This window comes from Seriola aureovittata, chromosome 5 (genome assembly GCF_021018895.1).
Source record: "Seriola aureovittata isolate HTS-2021-v1 ecotype China chromosome 5, ASM2101889v1, whole genome shotgun sequence".
Classification (NCBI taxonomy): domain Eukaryota; kingdom Metazoa; phylum Chordata; class Actinopteri; order Carangiformes; family Carangidae; genus Seriola; species Seriola aureovittata.
The window spans coordinates 25,323,130-25,349,855 of record NC_079368.1 but is presented as its reverse complement, the minus strand read 5'-3'; the positions used below and the strand labels follow the sequence as shown (position 1 = coordinate 25,349,855).

Below are 26,726 nucleotides of genomic sequence, written 5' to 3'. Positions count from 1 at the left end.
GCATGCACACCATCCCGCTCACCAACCTGGCGATTCCCGGTAAGTGTTTCTTTACGTGAGGAGAACGTGTCCATCTTTTTTTTTTTTTTTTTTTTTTTAAATCCACGCACATTGCATGTAGCTATTCTAGTAGGTGATGAATAAATAAATACATATGCTATGAGTGTTAACATTAAAATACTCCACCGCTTGGCAAACTTTGATGTTTCTCTTTGCGTCCAGTGTAACTCCTGTAACCTTAAATGTGCCGTTACTTTCATTGTACCCGGTTAGAACAAAGACCTGTTGCGCAACGGGAGAAGTGCCATCTCTTTTGAGTTCGGCTTCCTCGTGTTATGCTCTGCTGTCTGAGGGTGAATGAATGAATGATACCAATGATTTATAGCTTCTCCACCAAACGATGAGATTTACTGAGGTTAAAAAAAAAAAAAAAAAAACAGAGACCAGCCGAGCCACTCTGATTTCAGAGTAGGGTGCACAGATGAACCATGCTGCTCTGGTTTGTGTAGGACTTTTGGCTTTTGCACTGGGGTGGTGGCCATTGAGGAGAGGAGACAGGGAGTGGGATGGGTTCAGTCACTGCGCTCAGATGATCACACACAGCGCTTCCGATAGAAAATGGGTTGGTGGGCATTTAGCCAATCAGTGTGCATGTCTCCTTAAACTCCATCCAATTTGGAAATGCTGGTTGTAAAGCCCACCACTGGTCTGACTGATGGAATGGCTTATTAGCAGCCAGTTAATTCCATATCTGCTGCCCAGTGATTATCACACCTCCACACAAAGCGCTTTCATTCTTCATTTTCCTTTCATTTCTAATCCTTTGTGCTTCACCCTCTATTTTTTCTCTCTCTTTCTTTGTCTCAGTCTCACTCTTCCTCTCCCTCCACCTCTCTATTACGATTGAACTACCTGCTGTGTTCAGGGTTGGCATGTGCATGATGGCATTTCAGATGCAGATGGCTTGGTGCTGAGTGTCCAGTGAGGCGTGGCATATCACCAACACTGACCACAGCTCCTTAAGGATGCCAAGGCACGTGCAATTCATAGATTCAATGAAATAGCGACTGAAAGACAGGAACAGCATGGCAGGTAAAACCTCATGCTGGTAATTTTGCTGAATCACGTGACATGTGCTGTGTTACACCACAAATCATCCATGCCAAGGCAGCATGGGAACATGCTCTGTGCCATTTAATTAGGTATCATTACGTCTTATTGGCCCTATGGCCTGCAGCTCAGCTGCTCTCATTCTATCTTCCAATTGGATACAAATTCTGTGAACATCCTGATTATTAACACTGTCTTGTGCATGTGTGCACATAGATGGCACACTAAGGTTTGTCAAGATAAATTCCATAATCCACTTGGGAGCTTATTTAGCAACAGCCATGTGTTCTTATTGGGGCATATGTCTGATTTCTCTCAAAAGTGTGTCTCATATCACATCCTTTTTGTCTTAGAACGCAACATTACAAGCATTTGTTCAAGCAGGAATAAAACTGGGACAGACAAGAAACAAAAGAGAGAACTGTCTCATTTCCTCCTCTTAGTTGGAGTAATATTATATTCAGGATGTATATAATCCTCACCATCCAACTTCTGCTCCCTGTAACTCAGTGATGATTTATTTTTGAGGAGAAGACATGGTTTACCAGCTGACACAGCCTGAATGATCCAGGTCAAAGTGTTTTGGCTGTTTGGAGTATCACACTGTGTGGGCTGATGTGATGGCACGGTGCTATGCTGTTGCCAAAAAGCTAAACAGTCCCCACTGTGCCTGTGATGCCAGCATTGCACAGCTGTACTAATTAGTATACATAATCTTGTGTATGATTGCCAATGAGTTTATGTCAAGATTTCGTGGTGACAGAGAAGACTTAATTAGTATCAGTTTTTTTCATGATGTTTTAATGGGATCAATTTGTCATATTTTAAATAATTGGTAAATGAGCCAATGTACCTAAATGCCGTATATGGCTATACATAACACATGATAGATTCTCAAGGTAGCATACGTGTTTGACAGCTACAACAGCTGCTTCGTGACAGATAGGATCTAATTACCATATGTGCTGTTGCTAGTTCCTTTGACTTAGAACCTCTGTACTTGGCAAATCTGTAGGATCTAATCATGGATCCGTGTCAGTTTATTTGATTTTTTTTTTTTCTTTTGGTTAGTTTGATTGGTCGTGTAACCAATGTAGGCAATTAATAAAGATACATTTTCAAATAACAAGCTCACACTCACAAAGGTTTGGGGGTTTATAGACTGAGGGATATTGCCTGAGTCCATCATGTGGACTGAGGTGGTGGCAGTAATGGTGACGTACCAGTTAATCTAAGCAAAGGTAACTACCTCCGTACAGCTTGAATGTAACGTACCCATACACTTATCTTCAGGGAGATGTTGAAAATCAGTTTCCATTTAAAAAAAAAAACGTTAAGTCTAGTGTAGACAAAAAAGAACAAATGTTGACCTAGCGCTTTACAGAGACGTTAATACAACAAAAATAAATGATACTTGTGAAATTACCAAAAAAAAAATTCATTTCCACTCAAAAACATGGGTAAAAAAGAGCTGATGATGAGGGGGTAAACTGATCCAAAAGGGGGCTGGGAGATCAGATATACACTGAAGTCTATTAATGCAGTGATTTAAAAATGTTAAAATCATTTTTTTATTAAATCAGTAGCCAGTGAAGAGAGATAAGCACAGGGAGTGTAGAGAGGTCTCTTTCCTTGAAGAGCCATGTTGCATTTTGGACAAGCTGCAGGCAAGACGAAGCCGACTGAGTGAGTCCTTCAGACAGAGAGACTTACAGTAATCAATAGACAAAAATATGTAGACGTGTAAAACAATCTACAGGTTCCTAAATGAGAGAAAGTGTTTTAATGTCTCTTAAGTCCTGAATTAGAAAAAGCTTCTAATGAATAGTTGGAACTCGAAGGCTCAAAGGTCAGCACTGAAATCTCCAAAACACAAAAAGGAGTATGTTTATGTACAGCTCCGTATTCTCAGTGTAACCAGGATAGGAAATGTTGCAATATCTGAAAATAGATCCCACTGGAATCATATTTCATGAGAATAGAATTGGCTCTAAAATGGACCCTTGTAGATAGAGGAGAACAAACAGTAATCATTTCTGTCCATAATTCATCAGTCTTGTAGGTAAGAGCCGAACCACTGCAAAGCATGATCCTGAATGATCCAACAACATGACCGAGATAATGCAAGAGAAAAGAATGATGGATTTTGTCAAAATTGCCTGATGGTCAGACTCCGAAACGCCAATAAATCATTTGTCACCCTGAGGAGGGCTGACTCAGATCTGCTGTGAAACTGGATTGAAATGTGTCCAGTAAAAGGAGAGAAGCTGTGAATAGACAGCTTTTTCTATAACCATATATAAAAACAATTTTGACACAATCAGATTTAGATCGGCAGATGTTTTTTTTTTTTTATCAGAGGGCAGCATGGAACATAACTATTGACCAGTGAGTTGTTTATTTAGAGTAATTACAGAGCTGTAGAGTTGTTTATGCTGCTGTGACTCATGACACAGCACAGCAGCCAAGCACCTTGCAATTTAATTATTTATTATATAAAAATAACACATATTTTCATCAGCATAATCCTGTCGGCTGTCTGCTGGTCAGAACCACTGTGAGATAGGAGCATGGTTGCTTAGACATGACTCAGCATGTGTTGGCCGACCTATTGAGTCCACAAGTAGTTGACTTGTGCCAGTTCTACTCTATTGCTGGTTGTGGAAAGGGTGAGGGGATGACCAGGAGAGGAAAGGCAGAGGGAGTGTTAGCGGATCAAAGATGAAGGTCATTAAAGGGAGAGAAAGATGAAAAGAGAAAGGGAGTATAGTTACCATTTTCCTTTCCCCCAAGCTGATCAGTGGGGGACATGATGGGCTGTGTTTCTGTGGCTATTGTTAGATGAGTGCTGTAGACTGCCTGGCTGTGCGTTCGTCTGACTGAGGTGGTCAGCGAAGGTGCACTTCAACAGGTACTGTGAATCTGTTTCTCTATGGTTCTGTCACCGTGAAACAAGCTTTACTGGAGGGAAGGGAATGACTGTCAGAGTTTCACCGCCTTAGTAATTGAATTGGATTTTCAGTATTTCTGGAGTATGCGCTGACTGGCATGAACATATCTCTGTGTCCTGCAGGTGTGTACAATGATTAAATGTAAATTAAGATCTCTAAATGTACATGCCATTAATATTAATTAACTGAGCTTTGGCCACAATTATGTTTTTCTTTTTTTTTTATCCACATTTTTTCTTTCTGGCTTTTTAAAGCTGCATTTATCAATTTTTGGCCATTAGGGGGCAGAACTCCAAAACAAGCCTACAGACATAACCTAGCCTCTATATATATATAAATAAATTATATATAGCCCAACCCATATTTCCTTCATAAAGCAATTACTTATGTTTATATGTTTACCCCTTTCACATTACACAGAGTGATTTGTTTTATTGTTAATATAGGCCTAATCCATATCGATAAATACATTACAATACAATTTAATATTGTGATTAAAAAAAAAAACATTACCATGATATTATTATTGTGATGATTTGTTCGAGATACAGTCAGCACATGCGTAGTGAGCAAAACACTTACTCCCAATACAATATCAGAAAAAAATGTAATACTTATTTCAAAATTAGGCAGTGGGTTGTATATAGTTAAAATTGATTAATTTGCTATCAGGGGAAATTACAATTAGTTTGACTTCATTCAAAGCAGCAAACTACTGGAAGGGATTTACCTCAGAGATACTACAGTGGCCGCATTAAACCAAAGTGTCAGATTTGCATGAGAGGGCTCAAGGGAGCCATACTCAGCCTCTCCGATGGCTGAATGTAATAGCTCAAAGCTTCACCAGAGGTAATGAATGAATAGCATACCTTTGGCCAGGGGGAAATGGTGAAGGCAATTGTGTTAAATTAAGATGGCCTCATAGGCAATAAAAACAAATCCACTGCAGAAGACGCATCCTCAGTCTTATATAGAGAAAGAGGCCAGCCCAGGACGTTTAGCTGAAAAATCTGTCCATCAGTCCCTCGACTAGATCACTCAGCTGCCATTTAAGCCCCCGAACAAGGAGGATGAATGGTATCAGATGCCAGGATAAACACGGGAAGTGCAGCGAGGTTGTTGATGGGCAGGAAATCAGCCAGTTAAAAGCCATTGAAAAACAAAGGAGGTAAAATTCAAAACAAACAGGAGAGGGGGGAGTAGATTGATAGAGGGAGAAAAACAGAGTGAGGGACAGAAAAAAAACAACACTTGTTGAAAATTGAAGCAAATTGGTGGTAAAGAGGTGGGAATGGCACAGGTATTTTCTGAAAAATGGATATGCCCCTATGAGTCATGACCCACCGAAATCTCTGTCAAAGCTCAACTTTAGTTTGACCAAATATATCGCGTGTGACGAAGTCAAATCGTTCAGCCTCGCCGGAAATGTATGTGGTTTGTGCGCGCTGTCTCTCAAACAAGATGGAAAGGAGTAGCGAGTCAGGAGAGAAAGCGAATTGAACTTGAAGGAATTTGAAGAATATCATTTTCATTTTCATGCCCATCAAACCATTCAGTGACCTCCCCTTGTGCCCTGTGGATGGGGGCATTGTCATCCTGGGAAAGACCATTCCCATCGGGATAGAATTGTGTCACCATATGATAAAGGCGATCACTTAGAACAACTTGATATTGACTTGCAGTGACCCTTCCCTCTTAGTGGACCCCTCACTGCAGGGGTCGAGCATTCAGGCCTGTATCGTTCTCTTGGTGTATACACCAGACATGCACTCACACACTTGTGGAGAATATGGTGAAGGATGACTCATCTGACAAAGCCCTTATTGGGAATTTACCAATTTATATTATGTCTCTCTTGATCACATGGTCACATGACCAGGTAACACTGCATGTACCTAAGGTAAACTCTGAATTTGGGAAGACTGCATTTGGAGTCAAAGCCCCAGAAACATGGAATCTTGAGAATGAGATCTCTATCTCAATGTGATTTACCTAAATAAATAAAGGTTAAATAAATGACCATATCACTTTTTTCCACATCTCCGTAGATGGGTGCCCGTGGTTTTTGCACCACTGAACTCTCAAATGTGCATTCATCTTTGTAATCACTGCAACCCTAGTATGATACCCATCTCTATGGACCCTGACTTTCCTTGCTGTCACAGTCTAATCATGTCTTGTGTTGAGGAATAGCAACTACATATGGCACTAATGCACGAACAACACGGTCATCAAATGTGCGCTGGCGACTGCAATTTCAGTCCCTATTTGCTGATGTCTTTCCCATAGATCTAAATGCAGATGTCACTTCAGTCTCTAGATGTCTCAATCCTGGGGCTCAGTTATTTCTTCAGATTTGTTCGAGCATTGAAAAATAATTATCTGCACAGTTCACTTCAAAAAACTAAAATGTTTCTCCAAATGAATGTGTTGCCACTTGAGATGTGACGCAGCATTAAGGTGGAGCAAATAATTTCACAACATAAACAGTAATTAATCATGTTCAGAGCTCAGGTACAAAAGCTTGTTTGTGTTGAATTGCAGCTTCCACCTCTCTGCACAGCTTCCTCTGCAGCTTTTCACAGATGTTCTACACACGTGGGGAAATGTTTGGCCCCTCGGGGTTGATACCGTCTCTGTTTTTCCTCTTGTGAGATTGTTTCTCCCTGCAGTATAGCATAATGCACACGCTTTTTGTTATACAGATTTAAGGCAATGCTTGTTAGTAATGCACAAAGAGGTTTTATTGCTTTGCCTTAGGCGTTTCATTAAAACCTGATAAGATATAGTTGGTTGCATGTCTTTGGGGAATTTAATTTATATGAACTCCCAAGACTTTCGGAAATATATAACAATAAATATCTCATGAATATCCTAATGAACTGTACAGCTGAGTACTACAGATGTATGTCTATTGTAGAGCTTTAACAATAAGTTATTTGTCAGTTGGTCAAAGAATTGATTATTTTGATAATCACATAATAGTGTGAAGACATTACCTTGATCCATCCTCTCATATGTTAAAATTTGCTCCTTGAATATTGAATATATTTAGATTTCGTACTGTTTGTCAGACTAAACAAGCAAATTGAAGACATCACTTTGAGATTTTCTGGCATTTTATAGTCAGTCAATTAATTGATTCATGGAAAAAATAACTGGTAGGATAGTGGATGATGGAAATAATTGCGGGTTAATTATGATGTTTTGTTGCACGACCTTCAGAGCCAAAGAGAAATCCTTCTCTGCGACAGCAGCAGAGCCAGCTGTTGCGACAGTCTAAGGTCATACTCTGTTACGCTGTGACCCTGCTGGTACAGCTCAGCCTGTAGTGATGCTGTTTGCTGCCCTGCCTCAGGATTCAGCTGTCTGCTCTGCTTATGGTCATTCTCTCGGCTGACTGCAAAGGCCTGGCACTGGAGTATAGATAGCTGAAGGTCAATTCAGGCTCTGTGTCTCCGTGTATGTGTGCGCGCGTGCGTGTGTTGGTGGCGGAGGGGAGCGCATGTTTGTCTGTCTGTGTGACAGAGTGAGGGGACGTGATGAAGAGACAAAAAAAGGATGAGAAATTGATTGCAGCGATGGGAGCAGGAGGTGGATACCAGAATTACTGTCAGCCTAATTTGCATAACATGTGCAGACGCAAACACACACACACACACACACACACACACACACATACTTCACATCTTTTCTCACTCTCAAACAGGCATGGAAGGACACACAACCTTCAGACCTAATGATAGAATTCACCTTCGTATAAAGGAAATGTCACCAAGGGATGCATTAGTACATTGACAGGCTTTCACAATCGCTCCAGTGTTATTGCCATTAATGGGATAACTGCAAAACAGTGTTTGTTTGAGTACCGCTCTATAGAATAATAAAGAAGAAGAATAAACTATGAATCACAATGATGCAGTGTACTTAATACTCATAGACAGTGATGTCTTTCCATTCATATAGCGTCTGTTTCACCTGCTGAGATTTTGAGATTTCTGCTGCCACTCCAAAACAATGGTGTTGAATGGAAATGTGCCTGTGATGCTGGAGGCACTGAAAAATGATATTTGAAAAATCTGACAGCATTTATCTTCCAGTTACTCAGGATAACCCACATAACAGTTTTCATCTGCACAACTTTCTAAAGAAAGTGCAAAAAGTGCATCTGAATTCAAGTAGCAGTTCAGCCACCTTATCTGTTGGTCTATCCAATTCTGCTTTTGAAGCTAGGTGTTTTGTGTATGTCAGGAGGGGGTGAAAATATATTTCATCTAGCTTGGAAATCTGTTGAGTCAAAGACAGTAGTTTTTTTCTTTCTTTCTCTCTTTGTCTTTTATTCTCTGTCAGAAACTTTGCAAGATGTTATCTGACTTCTGGAAATGACTCAAAAAACTTTCTCATTACATTGATGACAAGATATCTAGGATCTTATTCATACTTTGCAAAAAAAAAAAAAAAAGTTGATCCAAAATAAAATTAAGAAAAGTTAATTACAACGTGACTCAGAGGAACTGAATTTCCATTTTACTGTGTTTTTTTTAGACTCCATGAAACTAATATCCATCATAACAGGAGCATAGTTCGATTTAGCAGCTGAGTTATACAAATAAGATGAAAGAGTGATCCTGTTATCTGAAACAAGATACCCTATCTAACCAAGAGGACGTGTGAAGTACCTGTGAAAAATAGAAAGGAACCTTTCTGTGGGGGTTAGAAAATCTTCAGGGGTCTGAAATTGCAAACTGAGTCATTGAGGACCAGACTGATTTTGCACGTTTTGAAGACATATTTACAGAGTCAGAGGATAACACTAATATCAGCTTTCACCAAAAATGAAAGTCTCCACCTAAAATTGGAACCCAAAAAGACGTATTATATCATGGAGTGTGGAACAATCTCTAATGAAACTGGCAATGCTCCAGTTGGAAGCATATAATGTATTGGAGCTGCCATGATTAGTCAATTAATCAATTTATGGGCCACTATTTTTATAATTGAATGAAAATGACAAACTTTTGATGATTCCAGCTTCTCAAATGGGAGAATTTGTTGCTTTTCCTTGTCTTACATTATAGTAAAATTAATATTTCAAACTTTTTGGACTTCAATGACCTTGAGCTCTTTCAAACTTTTAGGCATTTCAGATATTTATAGACCCACAGATTAATCATTAATTCAAATAATCGTTTGCTGCAGACCTATACTGTATGTTTACCCCTAACCACACACATTTCCTGCACTAGGGGCCACTGATAACACTAGAACAAAGTGAATTGGTTTGTGAAAGAAGATGGCCAAAACACTTGACTTAGATCTGTCCAGCTCTCAACACAAAGCCCAACTTATTGTTTCACGAGCTTTCAACTACATTTCATTCTCTTCCTCAGCTGTTCCATAGTTAGATCATTAGGAAATGGAGTAAATCTATTTGCTGACAAACTGCAAAGTGGACCAAAAAGTACAAGCAAACAGTAACTGGAGGGGCACAAATAGGTAGAAAACCACCAATTAACAATTGCATTTGAGGGTTCACTATAAAGATATTTATACTGTAAGCCATATAAGAAAAGAGGAATGTTTTTCTGTAGGACTTGATCAAAAATATCAGTGTACTGTATGTGTGCACAGTCTTCTTTTCAAGCTGTCAGAGTTCATGACTTACGACCACGGATGCCGTTATACACTGAATATCCGTGTTGTTGCCATGGCACCACGGACCCCACTCTTACAGCGAGTGTCCCACCACAGAAATAAAACATGCAGCGTTCAGTATCCCTGCATGCAGACTCATGTTTGTGTCCTTTCCAGGCTCCCATGATTCCTTCAGTTTCTACATCGACGAGGCGTCTCCAGTGGGCCCCGAGCAGCCGGAGACGGTGCAGAACTTTGTTTCTGTTTTTGGCACGGTGGCCAAGAAGCTAATGAGGAAGTGGTTAGCTACGCAGACTATGAACTTCACCAGCCAACTGGAGGCTGGGATCCGCTTCTTTGACCTGCGCATCTCCACCAAGCCCCGCGACCCTGACAACGAGCTGTACTTCGCCCACGGGCTCTTCAGCGCCACGGTCAGCACGGCGTTTTGATGGTTTTTGATGTGATGAATATTTAGCGATGCTTGTGGTTGCTAAGTGATGTTTGTACATTTCTGTGTATGTGGCAGCGTATTAATGTGCGAGTGCAGACTGAGAGCTTAATCATTCAAGGTCCTTCAGAGATTTTTAAGTACACCGCAGTTGTTTATGTGCCCATATGTCATATCGTTATGTCATAAAAGAAATGTTGAATACTTTTATCGTTCATATTTGTGTTTTTCAGGTCAGAGAAGGTCTAGAGCAGATCAGCAGTTTCCTGTCAGCTCACGCCAGAGAGGTCGTGTTCCTGGACTTCAACCACTTCTATGGCGTGCAGAACCTGCACCATGAAAAACTGGTGGCCATGTTAAAAGAGGTGTTTGGAGAGAAGCTCTGCCCAGTTGTCTTCGCTCAGGAGGTACTTTCAAATTTAAATAAGTTCAGCACATAACAGGGAGTAGGATTAAAGCTGGCCTCAAACATTTATCTCAGATACTTCTTTCACCATAACAACTCTTGATTGAGAAAGGACACATCTGAGGCACACTTTCTGTGTGTGTTTGTCTTCAAAAGGCTTTTGATAAATTGTCTTCTCAGTGCTGCACAACAGTGATTTCCTGTGTTTTGATCGCGTAAGATGCAAGATCCAAGCCCCAAGCCAGCATCACACGCTCCAAGATCATATTTTTCTGTCGGGTGCTGCTCCTGAGTGAGAATGTGGAGTGCAGAAGTGAAGAAAGGAAGGAAAAGGCCAATAGTCACGACTGGATTCTGGGAAAATAATGAACTTCTTCTCTGTGCTGTAGGGGAATGTGGGTTGTGTTTAATTTTAGAGCAGACAAATTACTGGTGTTCTCCACAGGTATTACATCCCCTCCTCTTTCCCCCTTTTCTCCATTCATTTGTCTATGAGTACATCCACTCAACTACTTTCCTTATCTGACCTTTACCTCACAGTTTCTGTCCTGTACAGTGTTAATAAACTGCGCTACTCTTGTCCAGCACTTGTTTGGCTTATTTAAGGGACAAATGTTCAGCTATGAGGTCATTATCACAAAATAAATCATCAAAAGACATGAGCTATTATAGCTGATATTTAGTTATTTAGCTTATAACATGGCCACTTACTTCAATCATTTGACATGCAATATAGATGTTGTTGGTAGTTAAAGAACTTTAGCTACAATCTTCCACCACCAAAAATCTTCCAGCAGAGATACGGAACGGCAAAATAATGCTTTTGTAATTCTGTGAAATGTGTTTTTCCTTTTCAACAGCCTCAAATAACTTCAAAAGTACAAATTAAAATGATGTTTTTATGTACTCTTGATAAGCAGTGCACAATGATAAGACTTTAAAAAAAAAAAAAAGTGTTTGTTTATGTGACAAAGCTGTCTGTCCTCTAAAGTAACATACTTCACCATTTCTGTAGTCAATCAGAAGTGAGTATTGAACAAAGCTGCTTAATAATCAGTGCCATGCGCTGTATAAGACAATTACATCAACTTATTTCTGTTTGCTTTCATTCAAATAAACATCAAGCTTTCTTAGTAACTACCAGGTACATCTCAGCTACCTGTTAAGAATGTTTTCTGTCACTCAGTGCTCATATTTACTATTCAACACTTGTCACCTTTTCTTTTTTTTTAATCACCTCCCACCATCTCTCCCCATCTCTTCCCTGCTCCCCTGAACACACTTCTCCCTCCTCTTCATGCTCAGGTGACTCTGCAGTATCTGTGGGAGAAAGAGTATCAGGTGCTGGTCTTCTACCACCACCCCATGGCCCTGGAGGTGCCCTTCCTGTGGCCAGGCCAGATGATGCCCTCTCCCTGGGCCAACACCACTGACCCAGAGAAGCTGGTTCAGTTTCTCCAGGCGTCTGTCACTGACCGCAGGTCAGCCGATACATCCATTTCACTGTGGGCACTTGTACTTGAGAGTTTGTTAGTGATGTTTTTATTGCTTGAAATAATGATCTATGTGTCATTACCTTTGTTTTATGTTTTATAGCTAGAGTCGTAAAGTCCAACGTGAGGGGTCGTTCCGTTATGATTTTGATTTATTGTCATCATGCACATACTTTGCCCCGAGTTTAGGAGGTTGCGGTTAATAATTTCATTTGCTGTAGTGCTTCAGCTCACTGCTACATCTAGGAGAATGGGAAAAGATTAAATGCAAAAATCATCACAACCTCATGGCTTTGTGACAAAGTAAAATTACATTAATTCTCTGTGAAGATACATTCACACATACATACTATCTACATCTGAAGGAAACCACAGACAGTAATGGGGAAGAGTTTCTGCAAAAGCTGACATAATTTTGCATGTGAAACTTTTGTGTTTATTGTTTCTGAAGGAAGTGTTTTTGTTTTGTTGTCATACGGTGCATTGATAAAATGCCAAAGATATACCAAGAAGATTGTAGAAAAAATTGTAGATGCTTGATGTGTCTCTTGCAGGAGGAAGGGGACGTTCTTTGTCTCCCAGGTGGTTCTGACACCAAAGGCCAGCACTGTGATGAAGGGTGTGGCTAGCGGACTGAGAGAGACAATCACAGAAAGGTGTGTGTGTGTGTGTGTGCTCCTGTTTATGTGTGTGTGTTTGTGTATTAACCAAATGTTTCATGTTCAGCATAACACTAAGATTGGAGAGGAGGCAGGATTAGCACCACTGGTGGCACACAATGTTCAATATATGCACAAACACTGTGGGACCGAAATTATGGCAACCCCTCAGGCACCAGAGGACACAGAAAAGATATGATTTACCCATAACAACTCACAACAAAAATCCATGAGCATGTACACACACACACACACACACACACACATAAACAGTCACATGTGAGTCATCATGGCATTTTATAACAAAATCCAGAGGCATGTTGCTTTCCACAGGTATCCCCAGGCGTTTGACACTGACCTCATTCAAGTATTTTTTTTTTTCTTTTTTGAAAAGCTGCCACAAACCAGAGGCAATGCCTCTCATCTTTCTCCTCCCCCTTTCTATATCTCCCTTTTTCAGTTGTAGTGGAGGATTTTTTTTTCTGATTTACCCTTAGCTTTGTCTGTATTTCACTCCCTCTTAATGTCACCAGTTTGTTAAAAGCCTTAGCAGCAAAACCATCAATTTTCCTGGCATGAATTATTCATTTGATAACTCCACTATCAGCCGTTCCCACCAGGCGTTTGGTTACTTTGATGTAGGCATCCTTCAAAATTTCCATCCATTCATGTTGCCACACAGACTTGCCAGCGTAGGACTCCACACAACAAGAAAAGCAGGCGCGAGGAGGACAATTTTGTCACGCACAAAGCTGGGCGAGGCATCTGCAGGAGTAACACCCTCCCCTGGTGCTCGACTCATGAACATGTCCAGCAAGTGTTCAGAGTGTCATCCTCGCAGCTGGTGTCTGGCTTGCAGACATCACATGCTGCGTCACACAGATCTCTTATCACAGCGTGCCCCTCTCTGTGATAAACCGACCAACCATGAATCATCCCTTCTTCTATATCCTTTGTGACTTTATCCCCCCCACCCCCCACCCCCTCTTACTCTTCCCCCTAATGTGTGTCTGTGTGTGTGTCTGTGTGTGTTTTCGTGCATCCTCTTAGGGCCTTACCGGGCATGATGCAGTGGATCAGATCACAGAGACCCGGGGAGAGTGGCATCAACATTATCACTGCTGACTTTGTGGAGCTCGGAGAATTCATCAGTGCCGTCATCACCCTCAACTATCACCTGGACGATGATGATGATGATGCCACCTGAGAGCCTGCAGGGGGTGTTAGAGAGCACGGTCGCCACCACAACCACCACCACTATTGCTGCTGCTGCCAGTGGGTGGGGGTCTGTGTTCTCACTGTTTTCTCTTTGGCATTTATTTCAGGAGGGGAGCTGCACTGCTCCTTTCACTTTATTTAGGGCTATAGTGAATTGAGAGATCAAATGGAAGAGGGGGTTGAGGGAAGACAAGTTGGAATTAGTCGAAACAACACTGGTTGGTTTGGTTTGAGCACTAAAAGAATGAGGTTTTGTTTGTTTCCTATTTTTGGGGATCAAAATGTGTGTTTCTTTTTCAGGTGAGAAGTTAATTTTCTTTACTTCCTGTGCTGTAAAAATAACTGCTTTTTCCACTGATCTGATGCACTGTTTCTAGGCTTACCACTCTATCAAGGGTAGATTCCTCAGAGCATATCAACTTTCTGCTAAATGTATTGGTACATCATTCTTGATATTCTAGTAACAGTGACAGTTTTTATTTCTGAAGTTGTTTTAAATGAGTCTGTGTAACTTAAACCACACAAATAGTAGGCCGGTGTAAGTAGCTAGCAGTTGTTTGTCTTGTTTGGAAAATCCATCTAAGAGATTTTTTTCAAATACTTTATTTTCTAAGAATTAGCATCCCTGGTCAAACCACTGCAGTTGTTTCTGAAAACACCGCTAGCAGCTCGAATGCAGCATTTTAACAATGTCTTTACTTGATACGCAGACAAAAAATGAACCATTTCCCATTTCTCTCTGGAACGTTAATTTCTCATGGGGGTTTTTCTCCCAGTAATGGTCTCCAATGAAGCCAGCTTGCAACATAGACTGTGCACACAGTTTTACCACTGGTTTGTCTCCTTGCTCAAAACCTTTTAGAGATAGACAAAGAGTGCATATTAGCCAGGAAGAAATTCTTAATCCTAATTTCTTGTTTCAGTTAAACAATCATTTTCACATCGTCAGTGCGTTTCAAATTTCAAGACAAGCATCGGCTGTCTCTGCAGGGTACAGAGTTATAGAAAAAACAATTTTTTTGGGACAGCTAGAAATGCAATAGACGTTACTATTCATTTGTAATGGGTAGGAATCCAGTGTGACAAATCTATTGGATTTTATGGTGGGTGCTGAGTCGTGATAGCCAAGTATAAAAATACAGTACATCAGGATAAACTATTGTATCCACTGTGTGCGGCTCTTCTGCTGAATGCTTGCCCCCTGTATGTGCGTCTATACTTACTGCTGTAGTGCAGAGCATATGAGTCATCATGAGGTGTATCGCGGTGTTGTGTCTTTCATAATAACAGGTGATAAAGTTGCTCGACACTCATTCAGAGACCCATTTTATTTCAAGTCAGAACAGGTTAAGCTTCATAATTCTGAGTCAGAGGGGTCTTAACATGACACCAGTGATTTGGCACTTGGAAAGTAACACAGTAAATGTTTAGTTGAGGTCTAGCTGTAGCTCTTTAGCAGGTGTTTCATGTTTCTGAATGTTTCTGAATCCCTGGATTTCTGCTGTATCAATACTGGTGCAATACATTTAGTACACTTAAATTTTTTTATGTATGTTAAATGCATTTCATTCTTAACCCTGCAATGTCTCATTTAAGATGGAAGAGTACACTGAAATGACACCCAGAAAGACAACAATAGAAATATTTTTATCGCAAGGTTTTACACGTTATGCATGAAAAAAAACAAAAAAACACTGCATAGTCAAACATCCACACAACTTATGATCAGTGTGGCATTTTGAATGAGAATGTATTCTGTAAGGACATTGTTGTCTAGTTTGGTAATGTAAAGCCAAAAACAGGAAACTCAACTCTTTGGATTTGTGAATGTATGTCTTGTGAGTAACTGTGCCATTTCTAAAAAATCTCATGTGATGGAGTGACTGAGTATCGGCTAGAAAGACTTGTTTGTATCGTATGCTTAAATGTGAAAATGAGTTCAAGTTTTAGAGTTCAAACAGTACTTCTTTGACTTCAGTGTGGTTTCATGTTAAAATGTTTTATATCGTGGAAAGTTTGTACATACTGTAATTGCAAATAGTATACTGCCGATAAATTGTAAATTATTCAAATTATTGCAAAGAGTCATCGACAACCATTTCTTAACTTTTAGCTTCACTGAGCTGTCATTACTGCCTCTTATTTTTCATATTTATTTGGTATTTCACATTTGTGCATGAACCAAAAAAAAAAAAAACTTCTACATAAACCTTACAAGGGTTCATGAGGTCTGTGCATAACTTCTGTTATTTTATTTATGTATATTGTTCTTTAGAGCATGAGTGCATCTCAGCTGGAAATGTTTTTAGCCTTTAAAACCAAACTCCAAGTTAATTTATTTTTTAAATGTCGCACTGCTACTATCCAACACAGTTTAAGAATGAACCCACACAAAGGAGCAAATTGTGTTGTAAGGACATTTGTGTCTTCCCTGGTCCACACTGTTGTTGTTGCCTTTATGTTCTGGTGTGAAAAAGAGTCCCTTGCTGTTGTAAAACTCAAAAACCTTTGTTCCAATGAAAGTGACTCTGTTCTAAGTGGAAAATGGCCGATCAAATAAAGCTTCTATGCCTAATGAGTGACTAATTGAAGCATCATTTCCTGACCTGTCTCTGGCTTATTGAGTGCGTGCTGGTTGGTTGCTTGGTTGGTTAGCTGCTTGACTGAAAAGCAAAAAAAAAAAAAAAAACATTAAAGCCATTATAATGAAACTGTAATTTAATTCAATCAACAAATGGCCCTACTCTAAAATGAAATCTAAAGTGGATTTGCAGCTTTTCAGCTAGCACACCAGTATTTTTATTCCATATCTGTGTAGAGGAGCATCCTAAAATCATCCAGTTTCCAGGGCGATGAGGATGGAGGTGGGTGGGCTGCGGCACCTAGGGCGACCATGCTGAGACTGTGCTTTGCAAAGCAGCATCTGCCATTCTGCAGCCAGGTGTTGCTCACACAGAGGAAACAGAGATAACTCTGATGTTGAGTGCCCGATTGGTCGTGCGCTTTTGTGTGCATCTTACTTTAGCTTTGAGGTTCTCACTTGTAAGAAAAAAAAAATATATATATATAATTATATATACTTTCTTTGTGTAGATTTTTTTTCACTTGATGTGATGATTCTTTAAATGTTCTTTTCCTGTGGTTCTATGGCTTATTAATGGACTAATGGACTGCAGCTCATTAATGATGCTTTTTGAGGAAAACTGAGAGAAAAGGCACTTATGTATGTCCTTGGATTTTGTTGTCAGTCTTTTGCTTCAGAAATGAGAAAATGTAAATATTGTGGTCATAAGAATGTGTGCATGTTTGTGTCTGTCTGTCTTTCTCTGTCACACACACACACATACACACACTTGGGCAAACAGAAACATGAGGGGGAGGTAGAGGTGTAGGAGGTAGAGATAGATGATGGCATTCAGACAATTTTAAGAGGGGCAGCAGCAAGATGCACAGTTTCAGAAAAGTTTGAAGTGTGAGGAGGAGGAAGAGTAATTTCACCAGCCACTAGTGCTGTGTCCACTTATGAAGGTACATGACACAGGGTGCTGATTTGTACGCCAATAGAATCTGCAATACAATAATCTACAATATCACAGCGAGAGAGACATCAAAAGCAACACAGAAGCATGTGAAAAAGAACTGGAATTGTTGTCCCTCATAAAAATTCAACAAGGACAATCGGTTTCAGACGCAAAACTGTGGGAATTGTAAAGATCACATGAAAACAGCAAATGGCCAAAGGGAGGCAGAAGGCAACACTCATAGGAAGAGGATAGAGAGAGACAGAGAGAGTAGGGTATGTTGTAACTGTGTCATTCTGTATGAAGGGCCATTGGTCAGAACTGACCACTGGTGGTTTATGATCATCACCACTTTTGTTACCACTTTCTGAGCGATAGCAATTTTTCCTTTCTCTATTTTAAAATGGATGTGCGCGTATGAATACAAAGACACCAAAATGTAACACAATAATTTGTGAGAGAAAAATAAATTCTGGTCAGTGATTTCCAACCATTTTGGCTTGTGACCCTCAATGTGCTGCCGATAGAAATCCATGTCCTCAAGGTTCATGACATTACTATCACCAGTTATTCATTGGTTTATTGGTGTTATTTTTACCTATTACATACGGGAGAATACTCTTTTGTTTCAGTCTTCAGTCAAGGAAAGAAAAATGACCCTGGCAAAAAAACAAAACAATTTCACTTGCCTTTCAGGGCTTAATCCTTCAGTTTCTGGAAAAAACAACAACAATGGACTAGAGCTTTAAGAGGCCTGAAGTGGTAAAATTATCAAGTATTTGACAATAAAATACAAAAGTTTCAGGAAAAAACTAAAACAAATGAAACAAAAACATGTTCCAGACAGCTCAGTGGGGAACCACTGGCTTACATTCTGCTTAGATGTTGTTAATTGTTGTGGGACTGTTGTAGCAGATGACTGTTAATAATCTCAAAAATATTTTAAATGTCATATCCTCACTTTGATTGGTAGAAAGGAGAAACAGACAGGAAACCAGTCATGTAGCAGTTACATACAGTGTGCATTTGAACCATATCACTTTAATAATGTATTAACTTGTTGAAATACAGTACACAGTCTATTCTTGAGGTGAGTAAGCACATAAGCTGCATATTCATTGACTGTGTCTGAGCCTCACAGACTGTCATTCTCTGGCAGTCGAAGGTTCCAGGGCAGATGGCGGTCAGAGATGGCCCTCTGAACATCATGAGATCCACAGAAGCGGCACTAATGGAGGGCACGGTCTAGTGGCCTATTGTCTGAGCCAACTGTTATTCTAGCCTAAGGGGCTGGGACTTGGCACGCTGCTGTACAGTAGCTGAGTCATTAAGCATTGGGCGGTCATTTCAGAAATACAGGAAATCGCTTGAAAACTGCCAGTCATTATCTCAGTCTATTATGCAAAAAGTATGCATAACTCGAGTTTTGATTGTCTGGAATTTGTGCAGTTAACTCAGGTGATGCTGTGCTCAAATACAGGTTTCCTCCCAATTCTTATGATGTTTTGTATGTGACAGAAGTTGGATATAATCAAATATTTGCAAAATACAATAATAAAGTTCACTGCAGCGTCCTGCCATATAAAAGGTTTGCTTTTCCACTTGCCATGCAATTTCTGCATTGCTCTAAAAAAAAAAAATTGAATAAGATGCTTACCTTGAGGTAGTTCTGTTTTTCAGTGATTGAAGGGCAGAGATTGTGTGTATGAAGTTTTTGTTTGAGCTTGTGTTTCTTAATTTTCTCTATTTTATGGTTCAGCTTTTGGTTCAGAGCCAGAAAGATGTATTCCCATTTCTAAAATATAATTTTCACTGCAGTAAAAGTAACATTTTCTGTCTTTTGCAACTCATTTTAAGCTGAGCTGCACATTAGTTTGACGTCCTAAGTTTGTAGGCAGGGCCAAATTGTCTCATGCTTCTTCCAGAAATGATAGGCAGCAGGAATTCATGCTCACTAACACAACTTCCCTTGCCCTAACCCTAAAAAAAACATTTAATCTGAACACTAAAACTCAGCAGTATCCCTTCTTGAGCTGCCAGTATGTGATGGATATGCACAGTGTGGCCCCCTGTCTGCCTGTGACAGCAGATATATGTTAATTAGACAGAGGAGTGGATTCCACATACAAATATGGGAACACATCCACATTAAATAGCAGAGAATCTCAAGAGATGCAAGGGATATACAGCTGATTGTCATGGACTCCATCATCTTACCCCCAAAGGTCTCCCTGTCTCTCTCAACATGTGGAGAAATTACTAAAATAATCATTATAACAGATCTAATCTGGATTCAGACCCAACTTTTGACAATGCCCTGATGGATCCTTCGCCATAAACTCAGAGGCCTTGTTGCAGTATTCCTCCTATGAAATCAATTCTACTTACTTAATAAAGAGATGAATTTCCTCAGCTTTGAAGAGCCACGAAAAGGAAACGGTCCTCAAATCTCTGTTGCCCTCCAGTGTTTGCTAGTCTACATCACAACTTAAGTCAATACTTGTACACAAGATATGCCATTTCCCATTTCGTGTTTTTATGTCTCCTCTGTGTGTCATCCAAGCGATCCCCCGCAGGAGATCTATCTCTGAACAACTCCGATCTATAGCACTCAGTTGTCATTTAGACAAAATAAACTGTTAGTACTATGTGTTATTGAAAAAGATAAACTGAAATCATACATAATTATACAGAGCTAAAGTGTGGTGCAAGAATAGTAACTGTTAAGATGATGTTAACCTCAGGTCATTATTTTGATGTGTAATGTGAGTTTAGGGGGATGAATATTAGACAGTTGAACATGTCAGTACAGCATTTGAGCTTGACCTTGGAAACAATCTCAACTCAAGGTCCAATTACACACATGCTCTTGGCCTTTAGGCTTTTTCACTCGACCTTTTCTTTGCTCAGTTGTCGTGATTGATCAAACTGAGCAATAAGGAGTGAGAGTTCATTCGTGACCTTGGTAACAGCCTCAATTTTTAAGCCAAGGAAGTACTCCACAACAGGTGAATAAGTGGACCTTGAGTTGAGTTTGTTTGCCAGTTTATTGGGCAGAGGTTATATCTGAGGATAGCTGCAAAATATAGCCCTGCCCTAGCATCCAACTTGCTGTGTGAGGTACCAGTCCAAACATGAAGTTTCCTTCATCTTGTTCAGGAGTATCTCACAGCAGATATTTTCGACTTGTCAAGTTCAGGTGTACGGTAACAAATTACAATGACTGCATTCCATTTACATGTTATAGTGACTGGGTCATGATATTATGAACACTGGCTTTCTGGCACACCTAAATGGAAAACAGTCTAAGCTAGCAGATTACTCACTCCAAGAGGAATCTAATATTACAGTTTCATAATGATACCCAGGAGGAGTTTTTTGAGAGGAGTTACTCAAGATTTTTTTTTTTTCTTCCCCTTTTTCCCACTGAGTTCTGTGGAATTATCCTCTGAGAATTTTACTCCCTGAAAAGAACAAAACTTAACATAAATAACTGTGAAACTGTGCATCAGCGCCTGTTCAAGACGTTTCTTCTTTGCTGCTCTTCACTCACCATGAAGGTAAGTAGATTTTACACTCAGTAATGGGGAAATTACAAACACATTTCTCAGACTTTTGCAAAACATTTGATATGTAGTTTTGTGCAACTGAGATCTGACTTCAGAGCAAGAGTATTTTTACATTTACTGTGTTAGCTGTTGCTATGTCATCCTTACTTTTTTACCCATTTTTCTCCTCTCGTCTTTTTTTCTGTGACTTCTTTAGAACATTGCACAACTCTTTTTAGCAGTCTTGCCATGGCTGCTATTCCTGTTCACTCCCAAAGGGTAAATCTGTTTTTGCTTTACTGTTTTACATTGAAAGCATCATAACATCATAAATATGCAATGATCATTTGGTTCCTTTGGATGTGTTGGGTTTCATTTATTGAATTATTTCATTTAAATTTTATTTCCAAGGTTTTGCTACCAGAGTGTTCATTGCCAGTGGGGACCTTTTGGTGATTGGTCAGAGTGTAATCCCTGCACCAAACTACAGGTTAGGAGGATTAATTGATCAGTTTAAGATAATTTGTTGTTCACCCATATAATCTTGTTTAAAATTAAATCAACTCTAGTAATGATTAGTGCATCTCTCTCTTAAATGCACGATCTACCAGCAAAACTGCTGTTCATTATAATATTTTTAATTGCTTAAGACATTTCATACTGAAATCTTTTCATGTTAGTATTTTTTTCATATATCTTTGTTGCAATATGGTATGTTACAGACAAGAAGCAGAGCCATGGCTGTCTATGCACAGTTTGGAGGGAGCCCCTGTTATGGAGCACGAACTGAGACCAGGGCCTGCGAAACCACACAAGGATGCCCTCTAGAGGAAGGATGTGGAGACAGGTTTCGCTGTGTTTCAGGTTAGAAATAAAACTGTTCACTCCAATAGTCATATAGAATTGAGTAACAATTACTCAGCTTTCTGGTTTTCTTACTGTCTTTTGACCCTCAGGGAAGTGCATTAGCCGGTCCCTGATGTGTAATGGAGATCAGGATTGCGAGGAAGATGGGCTCGACGAACGTGTCTGTGATCTTGGACGCAATATTGTATGTCATAACTCAGTTCCTCTACCTGGCATTGAACTCCTAGGACTTGGGTAAGGGTTAAATCTTCATATAGTTCTATTTGCATTTGTGTAATCGAGCAAGCACACACAAGCAGGTACTATATGCTTACCACTGAGATTATGTTATTGCTTCTGCAGGATTGATGTGACATCAGGGGCGTGGAGGGGCAGTGTCATCAATACAAAGAGCTTTGGGGGTCAATGTCGCACCATCTTCAGCGGACTCCACAAGGCTGAGTATCGACTACCCCTTAGTACTCTCCACTACAGCTATATGGTTGGTCACTCTGAAAACACCTACATTTACAATTAATACCATTAATTCTGTTAGTCACTTATTTGAGGTACCCTTTGGCATTCATTCTCAGTTGTGTTTCTGCAAACCTGGCAAATGTAAGTCCAAAATTGACTCTCCATCTAGCTCTGCTTTGGTCTCCACCAACTTCTGAAGGAAGTCTGAGGTAAGTTTAGGGATTTGTGAGAATGGTGAGACTAGACCAAAACCATAACAATGAGCTGAAAGACATTAAACTTCTCCATAGAGCTGAGGGGGCCTTCAGAGTTGGGTGATCGTTTTCTGTGGGTTTGTCAATATGAATGAGCCCTATCACATTACACATAGTAATTTGATCCATTGTTAAAATTCCGATCAGTGCAGCTTTAATAAAACCTTGCCCTCATGGTTTAAAGACACCATTTTTGGCTGGTGGGACAAGACAGGACAGGACAACGCTATGTCTGCATTTGCTAATTCAAGAGAAAAGTATTCTGTGTCACTGCCACATGAGGTCATTTGTGAGTAAGGCATTAACATAGGTTATTTTTGTGTTTAACCAAACAACCAATGATGTTTTTTCTGGTGCAATTGTTGGAATATTTAAAATACACTATATTCAAAACATTACTCTGGAGAACCACTAGTGGTCACAATTGGTACTTGTTTTTAAATTTCATCTCCATTTGTTGATATACATTTAATCTGTCTGATTTGTTCACTCAGTTGGGTATTCTGCATTTCTTAATTATAGCAAATGAATTATTGAATGATATGAAATACCAGACACCTTTGTCCTCAGGTTAAAGCTGAGAATGATTTCAGTGATGAAATGTACAAAAGTGAATGGCACTATTCAAAGGAGATTACCAAAAGACATACAGCGTCTGGGACAACAACAGGATTTCAAAACTATGACTACCTACAGAGTCGTGACTGGACTCAGGTATGTATGAACCTGCAATTTTGTCACTGTATCTTTAACATCAAGGCCCAGTGACAAAGCATCTTATTTTGAAAAGGAAAAGTCAAAGTAGAAAATTGAATGTACTTTTTTTTTATTATTATTATTCCTTACAGGAACACAGGCTTTTGGTTTTAAAGAATAACATAGAGGTAGCTCAATTCCAGAGTAACTCTCCTCAGTACCTCCCAATATCTGAGGAGCTGTGGAGGGCATTGGCCAAACTTCCATCTGTGTACGACTACTCCGCCTACAGGAAGGTTCTGGAGAGGTTTGGAACACACTACCTGTCTGAAGGAAGCCTCGGGGGCTCCCTCAGAATAATCGCCAGGATTGATAGTGAGACTACAAAATACCTAGGTAGGATTCATAAGTTATCAGCAGTTTCATCACAGACTTAAACCAACCACTGATTGATTCAGCTTGTCACGTTGGTAAGATACTATACAATAATATTCATGATATGAAACCTGTTAGAAATTGGAACAATATAATATATTGACATAGATGTCTAATAATAGATAATGGAATAATAATAATAATAATAATAATAATAATAATAATAATAATGATGATAATAGAATTTCAATATGTCTGTTTATATTATAGTAATGTTATATAAATGTATATCTATCCCAAAGTCTTTCAGTATATGTTCATATTATATATGTAAATGTAAAAGATAGAAATATATATTTAAATTTAATGAGAAATTATTGAGAAAATCAGATAGCAACATATAGAATTTTAAAAAGCATGTTGTTTTTAATAAGGTTTAGTATTTCTTATATGTAATAAAATTATACCCTCATATATCCAAACGATTAATATATCCTCTTATAGGTGAAACAAACGGTGACATCACTCTTGATATAAGGACATATATGTCATATATATGTCATAAGCCCCAGGATACTAAGGCATAAAAGCGTCATAATATAGTTAAGCATAAAAACTCATAGTATAGTAAGGCATAAAAAAGTTGTAGTATAGAAAGACATACAAGAAGTCATTGTATAGCAAGTCATAAAAAAACACGATAGTAGAAAAATGTCATGAAAATGTCATAGTATAGTAAGGCAGAAAAAAGTAATTGGACAGTGAGGCAAAAGAAGTCATAGTATAGTAAGGCATAAAAAGTCATAGTATAGTAAGGTATAAAAAGTCATAAAACGACATAGTATAGTGAGGCATGAAAATGTTATAGTATAGTAAGACATAAAAAGTCATAGTATAGTAAGGCATGAAAAGTCTTAAAAACATCATAGTATAGTAAGGCATAAAAAGTCATAGTATAGTAAGGTATGAAAAGTCTTAAACACTTCATAATATAGTAAGACATAAAAAGTCGTAAATGTCATTGTATAGTAAGGTATAAAAAGGTCATAGTATAGTAAGGCATAAAAATTCATAAAAAGCCATAGTATAGTAAGGCATAAAAGGTCATAGCATATAGTAAGGCATAAAAAATCATAAAAACGTCATATTATAGTAAGGCATAAAAGGTCATAATATAGTGAGGCATAAAAAGTCATAAAAACTTCATAGTATAGTAAGGCATAAAAATTCATTAAAACAACATAGTATAATAAGGCATAAAAAGTCATAGTATAGTAAGGCATAAAAAGGCATAAAAAATCATAGTATAATAAGACATAAAAAGTCATAAACACGTCATTGTATAGTAAGGCATGAAAAGTCATATTATAGTAAGGTATAAAAAGTCATAAAAACGTTATAGTATGATAAGTTATAAGAAGTTATAGTATAGTAAGGCATAAAAAGTCATAGTATAGTAAGGCATACAAAGTCATAGTATAGCAAAACATAAAAACTCATTTTTTAGTAAGGCATGTAAAGTCTTAAAAACATCATAGAATAGTAAGGCATAAAAACTTCATAAAAATGTCATAGTATAGTAAGACATAAAAAGTCATTTTTTAGTAAGGCATGTAAAGTCTTAAAAACGTCATAGAATAGTAAGGCATAAAAACTTCTTAAAAATGTCATAGTATAGTAAGGCATAAAAAGTCATAGTATAGTAAGGTATAAAAAGTCATAAAAAGTCATAATATAGTAAGGCATATAAAGTCATTAAAACAACATAGTATAATAAGGCATAAAAAGTCATAATATAGTAAGGCATAAAAAGTCATTGTATAGTCAGGCATAAAAAGTCATTAAAACAACATAGTATGATAAGGCATAAAAAGTCATAAGGCATGAAAAGTCAAAGTATAGTAAGGTATAAAAACTCATTAAGACGACATAGTATAATAAGGCATAAAATGTCATAGTATAATAAGGCATAAAGAGTCATAAAAACGTCATTGTATAGTAAGGCATGAAAAGTCATATTATAGTGAGGTATAAAAAGTCATAAAAACGTCATAGTATGATAAGTTATAATAAGTTATAGTATAGTAAGGCATAAAAAGTCATAGTATAGCAAGGCATAAAAAGTCATTTTTTAGCAAGGCAAGAAAAATCTTTAAAACCTCATAGTATAGTAAGACATAAAAAGTCATATTATAGTAAGGCATAAAAAGTCATAAAAACGTCATAGTATAGCAAGGCATAAAAGTTCATAGTATAGTAAAGCATAAAAAGTCATAAGGCATAAAAAGTCACAGTATAGTAAGGTATAAAAAGTCATAAAAACATCTACGGAGGCATACAAACGTCATAGTATAGTGAGGCATAAAAAGTCATTAAAACGACAGAGTATAAAAAGTCATAAAAACCACATAGTATAGTAAGGCATAAAAAGACATAGTATAGTGAGGCACAAAAAGCCATAAAAACGTCATAGTATAGTAAGGCATAAAAACCCATTGTACAGTCAGGCATAAAAAAGTCATAAAAACGTCATAGTATAGTAAGGCATAAAAAGTCATTGTGCAGTCAGGCATAAAAAGTCATTAAAACAACAAAGAATAATAAAGCATAAAATGTCATAGCATAGTAAGGCATAAAAAGTCATTAAAACGTCATAGTATATTAAGGCATAAAAAGTCATAAAAATGTCATAGTATAGTAAGACACAAAAAGTCATAAAAACGTCATAGTATAGTAAGGCATAAAAAGTCATTACAACGACAGAGTATAAAAAGTCATAAAAACGTCATAGTATAGTAAGGCATAAAAAGACATAGTATAGTGAGGCACAAAAAGTCATTAAAACGTCATAGTATAATAAGGCATAAAATGTCATAGTATAGTGAGCCATAAAAAGTCATTAAAGCAACATAGTATAATAAGGCCTAAAAAGTCATAGTTTAGTAAGGCATAAGTAGTCATGAAAACGTCATAGTATAGTAAAACATAAAAACGTCATAAAAACGTCATAGTATATTAAGGCATAAAAAGTCATAAAAAGTCATAGTATAATAAGGCATGAAAAGTAATAGTATAGGAAGGCACAAA

General features: G+C 38.3%; 2 protein-coding genes across 2 annotated transcripts in view; both read left to right on the top strand.

Annotated features, from left to right (window-relative positions):
• The window catches only part of plcxd3 (phosphatidylinositol-specific phospholipase C, X domain containing 3), a 16,729-nt gene extending 232 nt beyond the window's left edge, over positions 1-16,497 (top strand). Inside the window, exons 1-6 of the mRNA XM_056377300.1 lie at positions 1-39; positions 9,873-10,129; positions 10,380-10,553; positions 11,858-12,033; positions 12,600-12,701; positions 13,755-16,497. The exon at positions 1-39 is cut by the window's left edge and continues 232 nt beyond it. Of these exons, the coding sequence (XP_056233275.1) occupies positions 1-39; positions 9,873-10,129; positions 10,380-10,553; positions 11,858-12,033; positions 12,600-12,701; positions 13,755-13,911 (905 nt within the window). The 3' untranslated portion in view covers positions 13,912-16,497. The remainder of the gene's footprint in view (positions 40-9,872; positions 10,130-10,379; positions 10,554-11,857; positions 12,034-12,599; positions 12,702-13,754) is intronic.
• A 4,359-nt stretch (positions 16,498-20,856) lies between these two features.
• Positions 20,857-26,726, top strand: part of c7a (complement component 7a) — a 30,805-nt gene continuing 24,935 nt past the window's right edge. The window contains exons 1-8 of the mRNA XM_056377445.1: positions 20,857-21,003; positions 21,209-21,270; positions 21,403-21,481; positions 21,714-21,855; positions 21,948-22,092; positions 22,201-22,339; positions 23,139-23,282; positions 23,417-23,660. Coding sequence (XP_056233420.1) covers positions 20,998-21,003; positions 21,209-21,270; positions 21,403-21,481; positions 21,714-21,855; positions 21,948-22,092; positions 22,201-22,339; positions 23,139-23,282; positions 23,417-23,660 — 961 coding nt within the window. The 5' untranslated portion in view covers positions 20,857-20,997. The remainder of the gene's footprint in view (positions 21,004-21,208; positions 21,271-21,402; positions 21,482-21,713; positions 21,856-21,947; positions 22,093-22,200; positions 22,340-23,138; positions 23,283-23,416; positions 23,661-26,726) is intronic.